Here is a 22,248-nt window from a genome sequence, read left to right on the forward strand (position 1 = left end):
AGCTGGTTAAGCATTCTACTCTTGATTTCAGCTCAGGTCATGATCTCAGGGTTGTGAGATTGAGACTCACGTCAGACCCTGCTGCTGGGCATGGAGCCTGCTTAGGATTCTTCCTCTTCCTCTGCCCTTCCCTTACCCTCCCTTTAGAAAAAAAAAAAAAAATAGTAAAGTTGAAATAAAAACATCTTCAAACAGAAAAGAATTCACCACCAGTAGACTGATACTAACAGAATTAATATAGTTGTTCAGACAGAGGGAAAATGGTCTTAAATGGAAACTATGGACTTCCGAAAGAATAAAAGGTAATTAAAAGGGCAAATGAGAGGCGCCTGGATGGTTCAGTCAGTTAAGCCCCCAACTCAATTTCAGCTCTGTTCTTGATCTCAGGGTCTTAAGCTCAAGCCCCTCCACATCGAGCATGGAGCCTACTAAAACAAATCATAACAAAACAAAATAAAAAACCCAAAAAAGGGCAAATTAATGGATAAATCTAATTAAAAACTCCTTGCATAAAAGAATAACAAAACAACATTGTACAGTTTAAAATACACAAAATTAAACAATATTAAGAGCATACAAGTTACAGGTAGGCAAATGTTACAAGGATTTTAAGGCTTGCTGCTAAATGTATGGTCTCAGAACTAGGCATTGGCACAAACTGGAAGCTTATTAGAAAGCTGAATCGTAGTCCCCATCCCAGATAGGATGAATAAGAATAATCAGATGATTATTATGCAAGTTAACGTTTGCACAATATTTTTCTAGAATCTGTGCATTGTCCAGAGTAAGAGCACCATGTATGTAAACATTTGACTTTAAGAAGTCATAGAAGTGGGGCACCTAGGTGGCTCAATGGGTTAAGCCTCTGCCTTCAGCTCAGGTCATGATCTCAGGATCCTGGGATGGAGCCCCACATCGGGCTCTCTGTTCGGCAGGGAGCCTGCTTCCTTCTCTTTCTCTGCCTGCCTCTCTGCCTACCTGTGATCTCTCTGTCAAATAAGTAAATAAAATATTAAAAAGAAAAAGAAAAAAAGTAAGGATAGTAATTATTTCTAGGAGACTGGGAAGAGCTACAATTGAGGAGGGGCACACAGGGTCAGAGGTGTCCCAATGTTCTATTTCTGTATCTGGATGGTGGCTATATGAGTATTTGCTTTCTAATACAACAGGCTGTAAGTTTATGTTTTATATACTTTTCTGTACATGCATGATATTTCACAATGTAAAAGAGTTTGTTTAAACTCACCTTTTCATAGTCTTCAGCTGTAAAATCTCTATCTTTCTGAAGTATTTCATGAAGTCTTGCCTTCACACGTTGCTGACAACTGCTCAAAGAGTCACTGTCACTATCCAAAAGACCATTCATATTTGCACTTTTTACCATCTGAACAAGAATGGGTGTAAGCTCTCCTTCTAGAGCTAAGAGCCCCTAAATATATTGAATAAAGCCAATACAGATTTTAAAATTAGTATGCAAATTAACAGAAAGCATTTTAATAATTATTTTGTTACATGCTGAATTTCACAAGGTATAAGCTAACTATGTGCAATAAATAAACTGTTAATAATATAGCCCATCACCATTTCAGGGCCTGAGTTTGAAATTTCAAATTTAGAATTTTTAAACATTGCCTTAGCAAAAATCTTTTAAAATGTAATATTAGATGACATTCCTAGTAATTCTAAAAAACATTTATACCTTTGCAAAAGCAGCTGCAGTCATCTGTACTCGTCCCTCATCAGAAGCATATATTTTGAGGTCATGTCGGTAGGTACTATGTAATCTAAGTAAACCACAACCAGGAAATCCTGCATAATCTCCTGAAAATAAATACTCAAATCACTTAAGCTATATTTTTGTCTCACTATATTTCTATAAATATTTAATAATATCACAAAATAAATGAAGATTTGGAAACATAATGCATAGATTTAACCAAATTAAAGAAACGACAAGATTTACCTTGACCTCCAGGATACATACACCTGAAAGCTCTTCCAAGTTCTTCAGCCTGGACCCTGCCTGCAGGAGTTAGTTCTCCTCCCCATTTTAGAACCAAAAGTAAGGATGGTTCTTCTCTTCGGCTGTCTAAGACACATGTGAATAGATAGAGGCAAATGTCAAGTTTGTTTCTTTTAAAGAGACATATTATCAAGATTAATTTTTTCTTTGTTCTCTCTTCTGCAATGAAATATAACTTTTATCTAAATTATCTTTTCCTTGGAACATATACCTGTCTGTAAGGCTTTTGTTTCTTTCAGGAATACTCTTCGCTCCTTCAGTTAAAATCTTACTCAAATTTCAAAATCTCTTCCATACTTTACGGAGAAGGCTCTTAGTTTTCTGAAAGAAGTATTGCTTCTACCTTCCCTGCTATCATAGTGACAGGACACCAATAAGATTTGCCCAATATATTTAATTTAGTTGTGCTAGCAATGTTAGATTAAGAGCTCCCTGACCACAGGATCAAGATCTTGTCTTTGTATCAAAAGTCTCACATAAAAGGTAATGCTACCTGAAGTGAAGATGTATACATTTTTATGATGAGAAATTAATGATCTGCATAATTTTAGGAAGACATGAGATGAGAAAACCTAAAATTTATTATAATTTAAGTTTATGAATGATTTATACAATAAAATGTAGCCAAGAGCACCTTTTTAAATTTGGAATTGCACAATCTCTTTATGTTCCTTACCAAAGATTTTTCTCAGATATTAGTGGAAGTTCCACAAGCAAATGAGTTTCTAAACTTAATTCATCTGCCCTTTATCATGTCCTAAAATCTGTATTGGGCTACAGAAACAAAGGTAATTTTAAAATAAGCAATAGAGGGCACCTCGGTGGTTCAGTCAGTTTGGCATCCGCCTTCAGCTCAGGTCATGATCCTAGGGTTCTGGGATCCAGGCCCCTCGTTGGGCTCTCTGCTCAGGGGAGAGCCTGCTTCTTCCTCTCCCTCTGCCACCTCCCTGGCTCTTACACTTTTCCTCTGTCTCTCTCTCTCTCAAATAAATGAATAAAATCTTAAAAAAAATAAATTAATTAAAATAAATAAATTTTAGAAATAAAAATAAGCAATAGTAGTGCTAAAAAAATTAATGTTGATTCATTAAAAGTGATAGAAATCAACCTTTGTCTTGGGATTAGATAGTAGCTGTGTTTATTACACAGGCCAATATTAATTTATGGAAGGAAAATTAATTAACAGACTTTTTCAATCACAGTTATTTACTGAATTTTTTTATCACAAACATTAAATAAAAGAAATTAATCTGTATTGCTATTAATCACAAGTGTGACAAAACAGCAACATGTCAAATTTTAAAAATAAATTTATTAAAGATCAACATAATCAAATTTGTGCTTTCATTTAAGATAATCATTACTTCAATTTATGCTACTATAAATAATGACATTGAGAATATTCCCAAAGATCAATCTTTCCCTGAATATCTAACAACTTCCTTGGGATCGGTTCTTCTTTTTATTCCCCCAAGATTTTATTTATTTATTTGAGAGAGAGAGCAGGAGACAGGAGAAGGTCAGAGGGAGAAGCTGACTCCCTGTGGAGCTGGGAACCCAATATAGGACTGGATCCAGACACTCTGGAATCATGAGTTGAGCCAAAGGCAGTTGCTTAATCTACCGAGCCACCCAGGCGCCTAAGATTCTTCTAAGCAGAATTAAGATCAATTCATATGAACATTTTCTGAGTTTCTTTTTTTTTAATTTTTTTTTATTTTTATTTATTTGACAGAGAGAGATCACAAGTAGGCAGAGAGAGAGGAGGAAGCAGGCTCCCTGCTGAGCAGAGAGCCTGATGCGGGACTCGATCCCAGGACCCTGAGATCATGACCTGAGCCGAAGGCAGCGGCTTAACCCACTGAGCCACCCAGGCGCCCCATTTTCTGAGTTTCTAATATATACTGCCAAATAACTTTTCAAAGAGTTACGTCAATTTATACTCCAATCAATAGACTGAAATATACTCACACTTCTCATTAACATTCTTTATCACCGATTTGACAAAGAATAAGAAAACACTTTGCTAGTGTGATATGCAAAAGTAGTTACTACTATTATTATCATTATTTTATTGGGCATCTATACTCCTCTATGAAATGGCTTCTCTAACCCCTGCCCATTTTTCTTTTAAAAGGTAAATGAATTTATGGAGTTTTATGCTGACTACTTTTAGAGACTGACCTTCTTTAAATACTTATTCTGACTTTTTCAGTGGAGGAAAACAGCTATATCAGAAACACTTTCATTATGTACTTTTTTAGTTTTCTTGTACTTTTTGAGCTTTCTTCCTGTATACTCTGTCCTCTTTTACCAAAAGAGGAAGAAAGGAATCCATTAAGTAACATCTAGTCATAAATAAACTTTCTGAAACAATCCCAGAGTAAAAAGGAAGTCCGAAGCAGTTTCTAAAACAATAAAATCTATCCTTGAAGGATCAAGAATAAAATCTATCCTTTACTTAAAATATAGTTAGGGAAAGTTAACAAAACTCTACTTTATTTTTTCCTTTATTCAGCATGTCAGTCCCTAAATTATTACACTCAAGAGGGCCCGAAGGTCATCAAATGAGTAATTAAGTCCCTACACATAATTAAAACACAATAGACATTAATAGTGATATACCTTCTTCTTCACTAGATGTTTTAGGACAACCATGAGGGAGATAAGTTAATTGGACTTTACGATTTATTCCAGAAAAATGGCCATACCTGAAAAACAAACAACAAGCAAAACAAATAACATTTAGTAAGTATTCAATGCAATCTCCTAAAGAAAAATTACACCCATCTAGAGAAAACTAAAAATACATATTAATGTACCTTTCTATTTGTAATTAATTGCTGAATTCTCTAACATATCCTACAGAAAATCTCCATAAAATAGATACTCATTTTAATCACATTAAAAATGAAAATACAAAAAGGTTTCTCTACAAAACTCAGACAATTTTGAAGAGATAAATAAGTATAAAAATATAAAAAAATAAATGTATGGGTATCTAAAGGAAATAAAATTCTAAGTGGTCAAATATGTAAAGTTTATAATAGGCATACCGGTGTTATCAATTTCACTTGACTAAAACAGCTCAAAATTGTTTTTTAATTTAACAACATTTAATCAGTGGTCATGTTAGCAATTTGGCTTTCATCCTAAGTAGTACTTCATAAAATATCCAAATTCTTCTCATCAAAATGAAAAGTAAAACTAAAATAATAACCTTCAAAACAACCATCTATTTTCTCACTGGTACAAATAAAAATCTCACTAGACCTTCACTAATTTCTCTTCAGATTCAGCAATAAATTACAAAAAGATTAAACTGTAAAGGAAATTTAACAAACTCATATATTAAAAAAAGAACACAGCAAGTAATTATCAAAGTTAAGGGTTTCAGAAAGATTCTCACATTTCTAATACAGTCTTAAGTTGTTCAAGTTTTGACTTGTTTTCTTCAATTTCAGAATCATTATTTTGCCCCAGCTCCATAAGAAGTTGTCGGGCAATGTCCAGCACTTCCTATAAAATAATAAAGAACTGAATTTTTATGTAACATTGCCATTAGCAATTTAAAACCAACAAGAAATAAAATGCACTTGCCTGTAATTGTTTTGGCTTTTTGAGTTTTAATTTCCCCGATTTGTATCCATCACACTTTTCAAAAAGATCAAAAAATCTTATAAAAAAAGACAGCACAGTTAGTCCTTTGCAATAATTAGTACTAATACCATATACTTACACAAACCACTTATAATGAAGATATGGGACTCGGGTCTATGGATTTCAAATACTGTGTGTTCTCTTTCACTATAGAAGGTTGCTCCTCCACCCTGGGCAATAAAACTCACTATTCTCCTTAGCACATCAAACTCACAATCACTAGATTATTTTTTTAAGTTTTCTCATGATGGAAACTGAGTATATGATTGTAATACTAAGTATTACATTCTCTGAAGTGACTGCATACCCATACATATTAAAAATAATAATTTATTTTTAATATAATATATATTATATATAATAAATATATTATTTATTATAATATATATAATATATTATATTATTATATATATAATATATAATATATTTATTGGCTCAAGTTTTCAAATTTTATTATTTCCAAATTTTATTATTTCCAATTCAAATACTGAAGAGAAATAAGATAAACTTCCATTCTACTAATTTTCTTCTAGAAGGTTGAGAGGTTAAAGACTCATAGAAACCAATGAAGAGAATAACAAACTAAGATTAAACAGAATACCTTAGAATGTCTATGCCTTTCCAGCAGTAAACGAAAGTCAGACCATAATAATTAACATAATAATTTTCAGATGCTGATACACACAGTTATTTTACATGGATTTTCACTGCATCCAGCAGTTTAAATTAATGGCCAAGAAATGGGAAAACAGATTTTTCTATAAGATGTGTTAATCAAATCAGCTAATCACCTATCAGAAATCTTAAATTATTCCTCCTAAAACATACTTTTGATGCCTCACTTCCATTTTCATTTTTTGTTTTGGTGTTCGATCCCCATGACGTATCACAGCTATGACACATCTAAGTTCCATCCTAAAATTAAAAAAAAAAAAATGCTTTCAATTTTCTAACAAAGTTTTCTGTTAAATAATTCAGACTAATACAACATCTCATTATTTGTTTAGAGCTACCTTTTACATTTGAGAGCTTTCCTATGAAGAACAGTATTCATAACAACCAGTTGATTTTATCAAATTCAATCTTAAGATTTTTAGAAGCTGGAGGGGGAGTAATATGAAGCTTTACATTAGCTTCCTCTCTAGAGATGGTTATGCTCACACTGGGATAAAAGTAAACAAACGGCAATCCTGGAACTTCATGAAATACTTGTTCTGTAGCATAGATCATTATGGACTGAGATTTCATTAAATCAAAGCAAAATAATGCTTTACTTTATAGCTACTATATTTATTTTGCCCTTGTAAGAACAGAACAGGTATTCAAACTCAAATTACTAGAAGATAACACAGTCTTAGAAAGAACGCTAGGGTATACTTTAGCATGTGCCAAACTGTAAGCCACAGAATACAACCCTAGAGGATTTTAATAAGTTACCTAAAAAATGTTATGCTAAATAGTTTGAGAATACTGGTTTTAAAACATTATAAATGTTTTTTTGTCCCCCCTACCCAACCAGGATTTCTCAGAATTTTTAACATGCTAATGTAAATGTCTAAGCTGTCAATATGAAGCATTTGGTCAACTCACCTGAGTAGCAGGTGAGTTTCAAGCAGTAATTTTCACTAGGAGAATGTTATGAGACACTCTGGCAATATTGGTCTAATTAATTTACTTCAAGACATACCTGTATATTTTTTCTGTACACACTCAGAAGTTGTAAAACCATCAACTATGAACCTTTAAGTGACATACCTGTTGGCACCTCATTTATTTTTATGTCTTAATTCAATAGTTCTATAACTATCTAAGCATTTTTCAGAAATTTTTCCCCACAGAATTTTATTTTTAACAATATAAAAGATTTTTAGTCTAGGTGGACCCCGCAAAAGCATGTAATCTATTTCTCCATCTGCCAAGTGAATCATATGAAAACATACACAGCAAAGTGTCCAGTAACCATCAGAAATTTAATCTCTATTGTAACAGCAGAGATCGATATACAAAACCACACAAATTTCTAAAAGAAAATATTCAAACTTACATAGTTCCAGATGTAGTTGGTACAATTGGGATATCTTCAGCTTCTAAGGGTATTGACCAGGGGATATGAAATTGCGGAGCAAGCTCTCTCATTACAATATTGCTTTGATTAAAAAAAACAAAAACAAACTAGAAATTAGTTCATTTTAAGACAAAACTCAGTATTTAATGACTAATAATACAGAATCATAAAAGTTACGGTCAAACTAGTGATTCTGTGATTATAGCACATAAAAAGTAACTCAAAGTATCAATCCTGATTAAAACAAATATTAGCAGTTCTAAACTGGTACATTAGAACACACTGAAGAAACGCTATAAATTTGGAATTACTGGGCGCCTGGGTGGCTCAGTTATTAAGGGTCTGCCTCTGCTCAGGTCATGATCTCAGGGTACTAGGATCGAGCCCCGCTTCAGGCTCTCTACTCAGCGAGAAGCCTGCTTCTCCCTCTCCCACTCCCACTGCTTGTGTTCCCTCTTTTACTATCTCTCTGTCAAATAAATAAAATCTTTAAAAAAAAATTGGAATTATTTATTATTTACATTAGTTTCAAAGTATAAATCACACTGGAGTCAAATCACTATAACTGCATTATATCCACTCAAAGATAAATTCTGAAAACAAAGATTGTCTCTTCTTTATGGCCACAGGTCATTTCTTTTTTTTTTTTTAGATTTTATTTATTTATTTAGAGAGTGTGTGTGAAAGAAGGGGGGAGGGGCAGAGGGAGGAGAAAATCCCCAACAGGCTCCCCACTGAGCATGGAGCCCTACATGGAGCTCAATCTCAGGACCCTGAGACCTGACCTGGGCCAAAACCAAGAATTGGAAGCTCCAACAACTGAGCCACACAGGTGCCCCAAGGGTCCTTTCTTACTTGTTAATCGCTTTTGAAATTACTCTAAATACCATGGCTCTTTTTAAACAAATATCCATTATATTTTACTAATAGGGTTAACAATAATTTTATAATTACATGTTAAGTAATTATAAAACATTTTTTGTCTTGTTTCAATTCAGCATTCATGCTAAAATTTAGTAAGCTCCCCCAAATTTCACCTTAAGGGTCAGTTCCCCAATCTTTAAAATATATTATAAAAGCAGACTCCAATTACGACAATACATGTTTTAAATTTATTTTTATTAACATATAATATATTATTTGCTTCAGGGGTACAGGTCTGTGAGTCATCAGTCTTACACAATTCACAGCACTCACCATAACACATACCCTCCCCAATGTCCATAACCCAATCACCCTATCCCGCCCCCCCAGCAACCCTCAGTTTGTTTCCTGAAATTAACAGTCTCTTATGGTTTGTCTCCCTCCCTGGTCCCATCGTGTTTCGTTTTTTTCTCTCCCTTCCCCCCAGGACCCCCTTGTCCTGCCTCTCAAATTCCTCATATCAGAGAGATCATATGATAATTATGACAATACATTTTAAAATGTAAGTTTCTTAAGCCTTTGTCATATATACTTTGAAACGGTTTAAAAATATGTCTTGTGAATCTTCTAAATCAAGGTACAAGAAAATAGTTCAAAGAAAATAAAAATCGCATTTCTACATGTAGTAATTTCTTTTGGGTTCACTTGATAATCTCTTGTGACTATCTTTAAGTGGCATGTAATGGTAGAAAACAGTTATCATTCAAAAGAACTCTAAATTCCAAATATTTCTATTCTAATCCAGTTACTTATTTCATGAATATTCATTTTATAACTCCAAGTAAGAAAATGAAACCTTTTCAACTGTACTCATATACCAAAAACTTGCAAAACAAAGTAACCTAATAAATTAGCTGTAATAATCACTGCATGGGGCACCTGGGTGGCTCAGTGGGTTAAGCCTCTGCCTTCAGCTCAGGTCATGATCCCGGGGTCCTGGGATTGAGCCCCACATTGGACTCTCTGCTAGGCGGGGAGCCCGCTCCCCCCCCCTCTCTGCCTGCCTCTCTGCCTACTTGTGATCTCTCTGTCAAATTAAAAAAAAAAAAATCTTAAAAAAAAAAAAATCACTGCATAGCACTTCTAAATCTTTAAGTTAAAGTATCTTTAAGCCATCATCTATCCTGGCCATAAATCACTCCCCCTTTGATAACCCGAAGTATAACTCAGGATTTGGTGTAGTTCTTTGGGGAATGTCATTTTATGAACATTGATTTTTATTCTAGAGTGCTTTCAGGACCCTGATCATTTGATGTTTGCAATTATTTAGTTTCTGAATAGCTAGTATGCGTTAGCTGTAACAAAGGTAAAGAGGAGAAATGTAAAGAAAAATTCTTACCCAAGTATTTTTGCACAATCATCATAATACTTCATGGAATTTTTCACAAAACTGAAGCCATTGACATCACAGACATAAGACTGTCCATTGGCCCGTAACAAATCAAAACCACAGACTGTTTGCTATTTAAAATAAATTATATTTAAAAAGTTACATTTGAATTAGGATCCACAGTTTTTCAGTCTTACAATGTATCAAATTTTATAAATGCCTAAAAATTTACTACTGATTATTAGTTAATTTCATAGTAATAAATGAAATTACCCATCTCTAACCTGAGTACTCTGAAAATATATAAAACATACCATATGACCATTTGAGTTCCCCCATGAAATAAATATAGAACCAAAATGTATAAGAGATTAGAGAGGCCAAAAAATAACATACTATTATAAGATGTTCTTCAAGTAACACTTAATTAAAAAACAAGAGTAACAGTTTTTCAAAGCTTTGTTAAATTTTGTCATAGTAGAAATTCTACTGCTTTAATCCAAAAATGCATAAAGGAAAACAGTTTTGAAGATATGTCCCAGAGGAAACATCCAATTACCCCTATGAATCTTTTTTTTTAATGAGATTTTATTTTTAAGCAATCTCTACACCCAATGGGGGGTTCAAACTCCAACCCTGAAATCAAGAGTTGCAGGCTCTACCAACTGAACCAGCCAGGTGCTCTGCCCTCTGAATATTTTACACCCTGACAACTATATCCTTGTGAGCACCTGAAATACATTTATTTTATTCGGGAGAAGGAAACAGTTGCAAGGCTCCTGCTCAGGCTCCTGAAATTTTCTATGTTCTGCATCTTATATTCAAATTATCACATACCAGTATAATGGGATTTTAAGTCATGTCTTTTGGAATCCTGGTATTACAAAATTAAAACAATTTATATAAAGCTATTAAAATGTATTTATAGACAAATATTCCTTTCACAAAAGTGACTTCAATATATTAAGACATAAAGGATTATTTAATAACCAGTAATACACTAGTCTTTACATTATATACCCAAGACAAGACTTCAAAAGGTAAAGTTTATCCTTTAAAAGATCAGGTTGTACTACCTCGGTTTACATCTTTAGCATACATTATTGGAAGCCTAATGATCTAGACTGAGGGAATTAGTAAAATGCTAGAAATAAAAAGTTTTCTTTAAGAAATGTATTCATATTGCTTTCATGAACACATTTTAACATAAACAATAAATGGGCTATAGGATGTATTGCCAAAGCTGAAAGACTGCTAAGGACCTTTTTTATTCAACAAAGCAATCATTTATCAATTCTGAGTAAACAGTACTTTTAACCAGTTGTTTTTACCATGTTAAACAATACCTCTAAACACTGGTTAATGCTACTGCTTTAGTTAAGTCCATCAAACTTTAATTTCTGAACAAATAGGCAAAATTCCCTTTTACATAACACAGAAAGAATACAGAAAAACAAAGGCCTTCATTTACTGTATATTTTTATTAATGGCACTTTATTAAATGCCCATGTAACATTTCTTTTACTCAAGAGAGAAAATTAGAATTTCTTTTACAAGGGTCCATGTGGCCTGTAAAACATCTTACCTTAAAAGCAAGGCAGACTTTCCAGGCAATTAATTTCTCTCGTGCATTAAGAATAACAGGGTATCTAACTTCTTTTCCCTCACTGTCTCGTTCCACCTTGCCATCAAGAGCTGGAGATTTTCGAGCTTCAGCATGCGCATAATCTGGACCCACTGTATAAACCTTTAATAAATGTTAAAATATATACATTAAAAATGTATATATTATAAAAAATGTATTAAATTTTAAAAAGCAAGACAACAAATCAAAAGAAAAAAAAATCAATAAAAAAATACTTCAGTCTCCAGACTGTTCTTTTCACACTTCTTTCTATTTCACATGCCAAAATTTTCAATACACTGGAAAAGATTATAAATAATTAATTACATGGCAAAACTGGTAACATGAAGTTCTGTTCTCTACAGAGAATGATTATTCTGAGCGAGATGAGGGAACACAAGGTTGAATAGGATGTGATCTTTCCCAAATTTTTTTTAGCTTAACCAAAGGAGAAGTAAAAATAATTATAGAAACGTTATAGAAGGAAGTAATAGCCAAAAGAAAGATTGTGATGGTGGTGGTGAGGAGCAGCATATGCTGAAAGGCAGAAAAGAAAGGGAACAGCACCCTAAGTAAACACAGAGGCCAGAAGCATTAAAAAGCACGATGTATTAAAGTAAGAGTAAGTTATTTGGTGCCATTTATACAGTAAGAAATAAGGTTCATAGAACAGACTGGGAAATATTCTGTATGCCACCCTTATGAATTTGATTATTACCCTACAGTTAACAAAATCCATAAGAGAATTTTAAAGGAGAGGTTCACAATCAGGTTTATACCTTAGAAAAAAAGATACTCTCATGAGACAGAGATTAGTTGAAGGTAAAGCAATTAAGACCTTATCTGTCACCCAAGGAAATTTCAAACATATTGTTATATTACACTACAGTTGTCACAGATCTCAGAGCATCATTTACACTAATCAGTGCTTAGAAACTAGTGGCTATTAGACCCTTAACCCACTATATTTTATTATTTAATGTCCTTTTAAAGAAGCACACATATTATTGTATCACAAAGTTGGTTTTTAAATATTTTTATAACTACATTTCAAAAAAATTTGTCTCCCTGGCAATCTTGTTTTGGGCATCAAAAAACATGATTCTAAAACAAGGGTTCACGGGTTTCAGACTGCCAAAGGCATTCATAATACAAAATAGATAAAGAATCCCTAGTCATAAAAAGAAAGAGATCCAGAATATAGTCTATCCTTGGGGTAATCCCTTTTTCTGTATCACTGATAAACTAAAGGCAAAATTAAAATATATTGTAATCAATCCTACCTTTACATCAGTACCATCTGTGGGCATAAACTCTTCATATATATATGAGCCTGTTTTTCGTACATTGCTTTCTGGGGAATAAACACTACTTCTACTGCCAATCTGAAACAAAAGATGTCCACAAATATAAAAGCTAAGTTATTCATCTCATTTTATAATATAACTTCTTAATCATCTATTTCCATCTTAGACATTTCCAAAAACTTTTATTGGTGAACAAGTATTTAACAACACTTACTATAGAGTTGTTGTAATGTAACTTACGTGTAAATTAAGTAGCATAAGAATACAATGAACAGTAAGAATAATGCTCTTAAGATTCAGCCATGTTCTTGCATGTAACCCTCTTTTGTTTACTTTTTCCACGACAGAATTTTCCACTGTATAGGTACACCATAATTCATTCATTTTATTAATGAATATTTAGGTTGTCTTCTAACCTTTAGCCAGTAGAAGAGTATTGCTTTCAATATTCTTTTAAGTGTCCCAGGTGCAAGGGCATTTCTAAGGTACATACTACAAGTAGAACTACTAGGTGATAGAATTACTAGGTGCTCATATTCAACTTACAAAGATAAATCTAAAATATTTTATGAACTATTTTAATAATTTTTAGTCTTCTAGCAATGTATGTGAGCTCCCACTGCTCCACATCCTCATCTATAATTGGTATTGTTAAACTTAATATTTGCCACTCTAATGGATATAAAATAGTACTTCACTGTGTTTTACTTTGTATTTCCATAATTGCTTATAAGTATACGTGCATCTTTGATCTTAATACACTGTTAAATTATGTTGCTAAGAGGATAAAGGCTATATTAATGTACATTTCTGCTAACAACATTTGGGCTTATGCCTGTTTTGCAACTATCTCGATCTTTTTGATTTTGTGTTAACAAAAAAGTAATTCAATGTCATTACCTTTTAGACTTCATTTGCATTTATTTTATTATGGGTACAGTTTTGAGCATACTTTCATGAATGTAAATGTTATAGATATTACTTGTGCCTATGAATTATCTATCTTGGAGGCCATTTTTCTTACAAACTACTGATCTTTGCTTGTATTTCTCATATGCCAGATACATAAATGGAAGATAGAAAGAAAATCAAGTAATTTTCTTGGTATTTTGTATGTAGAAATTTTGCATCAACAAAATTAAATAACTAAAATAACATCTTGCTTTTCTAACAAAGAAGGATATGTTTGAATTTATACCTGAATGGTACATTTTTATTTAATCTTAATTCTACTGAATACTTGGTTACTTTTAATAGAATTTCTATGAAGTATGAGTAACAGTATCCCCTAGGATAACAAAGGTTTACCTTTCGAAAAAGTCTTTGACTTCCACCACCTGCAGATGTGGGATAGTAAATGTAAACATTGTGATCCTCTGCACTGACTGGCTTTTCCACAAATGGCTTTTGAAAAACTTCACCATTTACTTCTACATGATCTTCCCCTTCAATCAGATTGCATTCTAAAAATCAAACATAACAGCAGAAAAAATTACATATTGTATATTAGCTACATTTAACATTATTGTTTAAGTTTTTACTAGAATAGAGTTTACAAAGAAAAGTAACTGTGGATAACGTATGATTTTATTTTAATTAAAAAGTCATGCAAAAGTGCCTGGATGGTTCAGTTGGTTAAGCGTCCCACTCTTGGTTTCAGCTCAGGTCATGATCTCATGGCTCTGAAGATGGAGCTCAGTCTTGGCTTCACACTCAGCAGGAAGTCTGCTTCAAGATTCTCTACACTGCCCCTCCCCAACCTCTCTTGCTAAAATAATAAATCATCTTTAAAATAATATTTACACAAAAAATATACATCAAGATTTATGATCTATGACATTAAAAACTACAGTTATTCTTCAAAATCTTATGAACCTGACATCTTACCTTGTCATCCCACAGAATTCAATATTAGATATGAAATGATGCCAACAAGAAAGACTGAGAAATCTTTCTAGATTGCTACCATCTCCTGAAAATTATATGGAATTATTTGTATCACAGATACCATAAAACATGAAATTATTTAACTTATTAAAGTAACCTATATAAAGTAAGCAAGCAAACCAATCAGGAAATTAATTTTTTGCTCTAGACAAATAAGAGAAGTTCTCTGTTACTGATAATAAATGCTATATCTAGTTTTTTAACAAAAGTTGCTTTAAACTACAATAAAATCAACAAAATTCCCCAAAATACCCTTGTCAGAATATTAACTCTTAAAGCAGATAAACATTTATCTTGGCTTTTTAGAATGTTACATATAACTTACATGCTATGTTTTAGATAACCAGAAAAATGAAGCAAAGGGTGCTTTAGGATATTAATAAGTAGTAATATTTCTGAACTCCCAGTTATCAGAAATTATGGTATCTTAGCATGAAGTTTCTAATCCTGAATTCAACAACCACAGATAAATCACCTGATTACCGATCACCCGTAATCAATACAAATTTATTAAGCATGTAATTCAAAAATCTTTATGATTCCATATGTTAAATGTAGAACAAAGAAAAGTAGGATGTATAATTTTTAAATTATTAGCGGGCCTTTTAGCTTATAGTGGCACACTTTAACTGAGCAAAATGCTCATTAAAAAAAAGTAAATAGAATAGTATGAGTTCTCTGAATTCCTTCTACTTAATTAGAAAGGAAATAACTCAAAAGTATGTTGAATGACAAAAGGTAGCTTACTCAAAATCTCATATTCTTACCTTTGGGATTATTTGGGTCACGGTTCAAAATTGCATAACGAGGAAGTAAAATACCTTCGGCTTGAAGAATACTATATACTTCTCTCCTGAAGAAAAAGGAAAACATTTTTTTAAGTTTTATTGCTCTATTTGAAGAGTACATTATTACTATTGTATTAATTAAAAAGGCATGAGTATCCAGTCTTCTTATTTTTTAAATAAACAAATAAATCATTTAAAAATATTAAACACTTCTAAGGAAATATTCAGCCTCATTAGAGCAAAAATATATGCACAATACTTTATGTGACATATTAAAACACTAATATTTCAAAGTGAGAATAAAAATGTATAAAAAGAAATGGTTAAATGCAAAGTTGTGATATGACATGACAGCATATTATCTATTAAAAACTTTATACTCAAAGAATATTTAATGACATGGGAAAATGTTCATGGTATTTTAAAAGAAAAGTGACCCTCGTTGTGTAAAATGTGAGTGGATATATGTATTGCTTTCCACATGAAAAAATAGGATAGACGGTAGTAGGGTTAAATGCCTTTCTTTCTGCTTTTATTTTCTAAATTTCTTAAAGTAAATATACATTTACATATTTATGTATATATTTATAACAAAGAAGTATGTATTAATATGTAAATCTAGGGAAAATGTTTTAAAATGTTAGATATTGTACTATTTGGAAGAACAGAAAAAAAAACAAAACCAGAAAACTATAGGGCCTTAAACTTTATAATGCATTTTCACACATATAATCTCGTACAATAATCCTAACACAAAAGAAAAGTAAATGTTGGCGGAATTATATGGTAGCCATCAGAGTGAAACAGCACTCAAACAAAATAAATAAATATATTTGTATTCTACAGTTTTTCTTAGAAATCCATGCTTTTAGCCTGTAAAATGAATGCTAAGATATATCATGAGATATTTTTCAAAACATGAGATTTTTTTCAAAAATATCATGAGATATTTTTCAATATATGCTAAGATATATCATGAGATATATCATGATATTGCACTATTCCATTAAAAAAAAAGTCTAGTTCAATGAGTACAACCCTAATTTCATCTTTAGTCAAATGAGAGAGAAACTGTTCATAATTTCAAATTGAAACTAAATTTTCAATGGTTCGGTAGGCTCTGGAAATTAAACAAACCTAGTTTAAGTCCTTGTTCCACTATTGACTGAACTACTTGTGACTCTGGGCAAATTTATTCATCTCCCTGAGTCTCAAGTTTCTTCATCTATAAAACTAGGTATAATTTCCTATTTCTAAGTATTATTTAGAGGATACCACAAATTAATATATATGAAAACACCTGATGTCAGCTTACAGTAGGCATTAAATAAATGTTATTTTTCCTTCCCTTAATTCAGCCATCTCCATCACTCACCTATCTTGTATGAGATACTGCATATTCAAGTCATTGATTACAAATGGATTCCTGAGTTTTGCATAGGCAACTGCTTTGTCCAGTGGAAATCCTAAGAACACATATTATTAACATATTCCGTATAATCTCAAGATAAGTTGACATCTATAACTATATCAATTTGATTCTGTATCACTTCCCATAAAAGGTAAATTTAATTATGCATATAACTGCTTTCCATACAAAGCAAGGAAAAACACATAAAACTTGACATGTATTAATAATAAGTCTTATTTTTTCCTAGTTAATTTGATTGATAAGGCATAACAAGCCAGTGGCTATATAGCCAAATATAAAGCACTGACATGTTAGTCAATGCCTGATTATTCAAAGTCACCTAATAACAAGTTAAGATTACTTCATGTACAAAAGAGAAATCTAAATATAATTAAGTGTATCACAATCACTTGGTGTTTAAAAGAAAACAAATATAACTTCTCACTTTAGTTTGATATTTATACATATAAATTGCCAATTATTCAAAGAACTTATGCACCTTTAAAAATAGCAAAAACAAAAGTTAATTCACATACAATAGATATGCTCTAAATATAAAATTTATGCATAGAATCATACTTGCTGCTACTAGGTCACTGTTAAGATATTAGAAATTAACTCCCTAAAATTTCTAGACTTTGATAAAACTACTAATTACATGGAAAACAACTCAAATAGCAGATATAGTAAGAGGTCCAAAAAAAAATCTAAAGCATTTAATAATTATACTGCACTCTCTGTATTGACACTAAAAGTCTCCAATTTTATCCATCAATATATATTATTAAGAGATGTTGTGGCAGTATACCATAGAGTCTAATAAAACAGGGTTCAAAATCCTGGCTCCATCTTTCATTAGCTTTGTGATCCTGGGTAAGTTTATTTAACATCGCTAAGCCCCTGATTCTCAGCTGTAAATGGGTATTATACTAGTCTTATCTAGTAGAGTTTTTGAGGAACTCGATAAAGGAGTATATATCAAACAGTATAGTCCTTGACAGAGTAGGCGCCCGATAAATATTTAATATTCCTTAAGTGACAATATTTTAGTGGATATCTTATCTATGGAAAAGCGTAAAAATCAGTTAAGCATGCATAACTTTAGAATTTAACGTTGGGTACTACAGTATTACTGTGAAGACACTGTATTTTGTACTATTATCAGAACAGTTGGAGGGGAAGTAAGTACAAAGGCATACTGAAGTTAACAAAACTAAACAAACAACTATGGTCAGTTTAAAAAAGACATTCCTAAATTCCTCTTAGTTTTTAAAATTTAATGAAAGTACTCTATACCAAGAATGACTTCCACAAACTAAAAACCCTTCTCGTTTTGTAAAGACTCTGAGAAGAATTCATCACTTGTCATCAGGATAGCTCAGTGTCTATGATTTAAAGCATCTTAACCGAATTCAGCATATAGGAACCGCTGTAACAGTTTTCTGGTTCTGTTACTGCTGTTAAAGAGGAACTTTTTCCTTACCAAGAGACAGCGTATGGGATATGACCTTAGATAGCAGCTAGTTTTTACAGACAAAAACAAATAGGAAAGGTAGGAAAATGGTAGGAAAAATCATGTGGTAGTAAGGGAAGACCACCTTACCCTGAAGGATAAGCCAATTTTAAAATTCTCTGAAGTAAAGGACTTCAATTTATAAAGACCAGGGCCTTGGCTTATCTATAGGATATAGGAGCACAAAAAATCTCAACCCTGTTCCATCTCCTTCTTGCTGAAGGAGAAATTTCTTGAACACCTAACTAAAGTAAAACTTTAACATAACTGGAGATTACGTGTTTTGGTAACAAGGTGATTTAATATGAATACATTTATAACTGAGCATGCATCTTTTAAATTATAGTTCTTAGAAATTCACTTAATTCACAGATTCTTGGGTTACAAATTTTCAAATATTCACTAATAATTTTGATTTGTGGGTTTTACTATGAAGGCATAATTTACCATCAAGTAATACTTAAGTTTAATTAATACCTCTGTTTGATTTATAGAAGAAACCAAGTAAAATGGAAAATTCAAATATTAAGCTCTTTAGAAATAAAATATGAATATGTATATGTGGAAAGATAGATCATTTTCTGTATGGCAAAAGCATATGGCTAAAAATATCCAATAATCCAAGAATTTATTCTAAGTAACTTAGAGTAGCTCCAACAAAGATATGCATTAGAAGAGTTCATAACAACCATATTTCTAATAATGAAAACTGGAGACTAACTGTTAGGATAATAGTTAACTATGTCATAGGACAATCTCATGATGACACCCTATGATGTCGTTAAAAATTAGGTCTTTGGGGCGCCTGGGTGGTTCAGTGGGTTAAAGCCTCTGCCTTCGGCTCAGGTCATGATCCCAGAGTCCTGGGATCGAGCCCCACGTCAGGCTCTCTGCTCCGCAGGGAGCCTGCTCCCTCCTTTCTCTCTCTCTGACTGCCTCTCTGCCTACTTGTGATCCTTGTCTGTCAAATAAATAAATAAAATCTTAAAAAAAATTAGGTCTTTGAAGAATATAATAGAGGCGAAAAAAAAAAAAACTCCTTGATATAACTAATGAAAAACTTAAATATAAAATTACATATACACAGCCACAGTAAATTTGTTTAGAAAAATGCACAGAGAAAAAAATGCTGAAAAGAAATACATAAAAATGTTAACATCACTGATCTGTGAGATGGATGAATTTAATTTTATTCTCCTGTTTTATCTAATATTCTACAATTAATATGTATTAGGTTTATTATAAGACGATAAAGGGAGTTCCCACCCCATTCTTTAATACCTTTAGAATGGAACGAAATAAGACAATCACATAAAGGCCAGTTTTCTACTGGTTCATTCAAAATAACATCTTCTTCAAATACTACTACTGTGATATATTTAAATAAGGAGATCCGTTCAAGAATTTCCTTCATTGGTTTGGATTTGGATTTCTTTGCCATGGAACATATTCCAACCACAATCTGTCTTTCTGGTGGCTAAAACAGAAAGAAAACAACAACAAAAAATCAAGTTGACTTAATACAAACTCCAAAGTAGAGCTATATTAAATCTTTTTCAGAAGTAGCTATAGGATGTAATCAATATAAATGATACATTAACCAAAAAAGGCATTTTTTTAAGTTACATTTTTGTTACAATAAATAACAAATAATAAAAAATAATACAAAAGTCTGAAAAACTTTCACTTTCAGGACATTGTTACTATTTTTGTTCTGATTTTAAACTTAAAAAATACTCCTTCCTTAACTATCTCTAGTATTTATTTACCTTTGCCACAATAGGAAGGGAAAAATGAGGGCCCAAACCTATCCAATCCAAGTAAAAAGACCAATGAGAGTGGGATAAAACATTCTTTTGCCTAAAATAAGATATTCTGACTACAAAGCTGTATTATATAGTATTAAACTGTTTTTGTAGTTTGAGCTTGAATAGGAGTTGGTCAACAACAACTTGGAAGAAAATTTTGGAGAAAGCCAAACTGCTAACAGAGGTGTCAATGTTCTTTGAACTCCAATCTACACTACATACTAAATATTCCTATTTAATGGTATTGCTCATCTCCTAATGCCCTTGCTACAGCTCAAAGGCCACGGCTCGTCCTAAAACTAAAAAAATTAAAAAACCAAGATACAGAAATACTTTTAAGTAACTCAGAGGTTTACAAAATGACTCAAGATTCATTCTGAGATCTTTGCATTCAAGTAATGAAGAGTTTTATCAAATAAATAAAGCTGTGCCCAGTTTGTTTGTTTTTTTTTTTTTTTTTAGTTTTCCCTCTTCCATATTTTATGTTTCACATAATATTGTAATCTGAGCTCAAAAGTGTTTTACTAGTCTTTCTCTTATTGTAAATCTAAAAATAAAATTGGGTAACATCAGATTTAAATTACTATTCTTCTTATGTCTAAAATTAGATTTCTTCATTCCCTCTTCTAACTCATGAAATTTAGAGATTAAACTGGTATTGAATTTGACTGTAAAGCCTAATCTCCCTGGGATCTACTGTTTTTCCCCCTTGATCATCCACTTTTATGTACCGTTATTCAATTCTTTCCTGATTAAAAGCCTCTATATAGCTTATGATGTTCCTAATGAATAATTCCCCACCAACAAAATATATTTGCAAATGATATATCCACTAAGGGGTCAATTTTTATTTATTTATTTTTATTTTTTTAAGGGGCCAATTTTTAAAATATATGAAGAACTCATACAACTCAATACCAAAAAAATACAATAATGCAATTAAAAAATGGAGAGAGGACCTTAACAGACAGTTCTCCCAGGAAGACATACAGATGGGAAAAAGATTCATGAAAAGACGCTCAAAATCACTAATCATCAGGAAAATGCAAATCAAAACCACAATGAGATATCTATCACCTCACACCAGTAAGAATGGCTACTATCAAAAAGACAAAAAATAGCAAGCGCTATCCTATATTGTTGCTGGGAATGTAAAATGGTAGGGCCACTGTGGAAGATAGTATGGAGGTCCCTGTTATTATTATATAATTAATAGCAAGCACTATCCTGTATTGTTGCTGGGAATGTAAAATGGTATGGCCACTGTGGAAGATAGTATGGAGGTCCCTGTTATTATTATATAATTAATATTAATTTAATAATTAATAGTGATAGTATATAATTAATCATTATTGGTTAAATAAATACTTGATTAAATTAATACTTTATTAATTAACTTAATTAATTAATTAAAATGCCATGTGACCCACTAATTCTACTTCTGGGTATTACCAAGAAAACAAAAACACTAATTCAAAAAGATATGCTGACTACATCCTTATTCACGAAAGCCAAGATATGGAAGCAATCTAAGTGTCCCTCAATAAATGAATGGATAAGGAAGGTGTAGTATATATATTAGTCAGCCATAAAAAAGAAAAAATTCTTGTTACTCACAACATGGATGGACCTACAGGGTATTGTGCTAAGTGAAATAAGTCGGTCAGAATGACAAATACACTATGATTTCACTTAACATGTGAAATCTAAAAACCAAAACAAAACAACATCAACAAAAAGCAAATAGACTCAAATACAGAAAACAGACTGGTGGCTGCCAGAGGGAAGGGGGGAGGTGGGATGGATAAAAATGGCGAAGGGGATTAAGAGGTACAGACTTTTAGTTAT

At 32.1% G+C, this 22,248-nt stretch overlaps 1 protein-coding gene across 15 annotated transcripts in view; it reads right to left on the reverse strand.

Moving 5' to 3' along the window:
• The window catches only part of PPIP5K2 (diphosphoinositol pentakisphosphate kinase 2), a 73,762-nt gene that overhangs the window by 42,139 nt on the left and 9,375 nt on the right, over positions 1–22,248 (reverse strand). For 11 of the 15 annotated variants that reach the window (XM_013044173.2, XM_045074517.1, XM_004769281.3 and 8 more), the window contains 15 exons: positions 19,874–20,069; positions 17,044–17,134; positions 15,648–15,733; positions 14,242–14,396; positions 12,910–13,011; positions 11,588–11,749; positions 10,012–10,133; positions 7,728–7,829; positions 6,512–6,598; positions 5,624–5,699; positions 5,433–5,542; positions 4,649–4,734; positions 1,964–2,089; positions 1,700–1,821; positions 1,247–1,429 (listed from right to left, as the gene is read on the reverse strand). In XM_013044173.2, coding sequence (XP_012899627.1) covers positions 1,247–1,429; positions 1,700–1,821; positions 1,964–2,089; positions 4,649–4,734; positions 5,433–5,542; positions 5,624–5,699; positions 6,512–6,598; positions 7,728–7,829; positions 10,012–10,133; positions 11,588–11,749; positions 12,910–13,011; positions 14,242–14,396; positions 15,648–15,733; positions 17,044–17,134; positions 19,874–20,069 — 1,806 coding nt within the window. The remainder of the gene's footprint in view (positions 1–1,246; positions 1,430–1,699; positions 1,822–1,963; positions 2,090–4,648; positions 4,735–5,432; positions 5,543–5,623; positions 5,700–6,511; positions 6,599–7,727; positions 7,830–10,011; positions 10,134–11,587; positions 11,750–12,909; positions 13,012–14,241; positions 14,397–15,647; positions 15,734–17,043; positions 17,135–19,873; positions 20,070–22,248) is intronic. The other 4 variants (XM_045074518.1, XM_045074515.1, XM_045074513.1 and 1 more) reach the window with 1 other exon arrangement.

Source organism: Mustela putorius, unplaced genomic scaffold (genome assembly GCF_011764305.1).
Source record: "Mustela putorius furo isolate JIRA1106 unplaced genomic scaffold, ASM1176430v1.1 tig00537350_pilon_pilon_pilon, whole genome shotgun sequence".
NCBI classification, from domain to species: domain Eukaryota; kingdom Metazoa; phylum Chordata; class Mammalia; order Carnivora; family Mustelidae; genus Mustela; species Mustela putorius.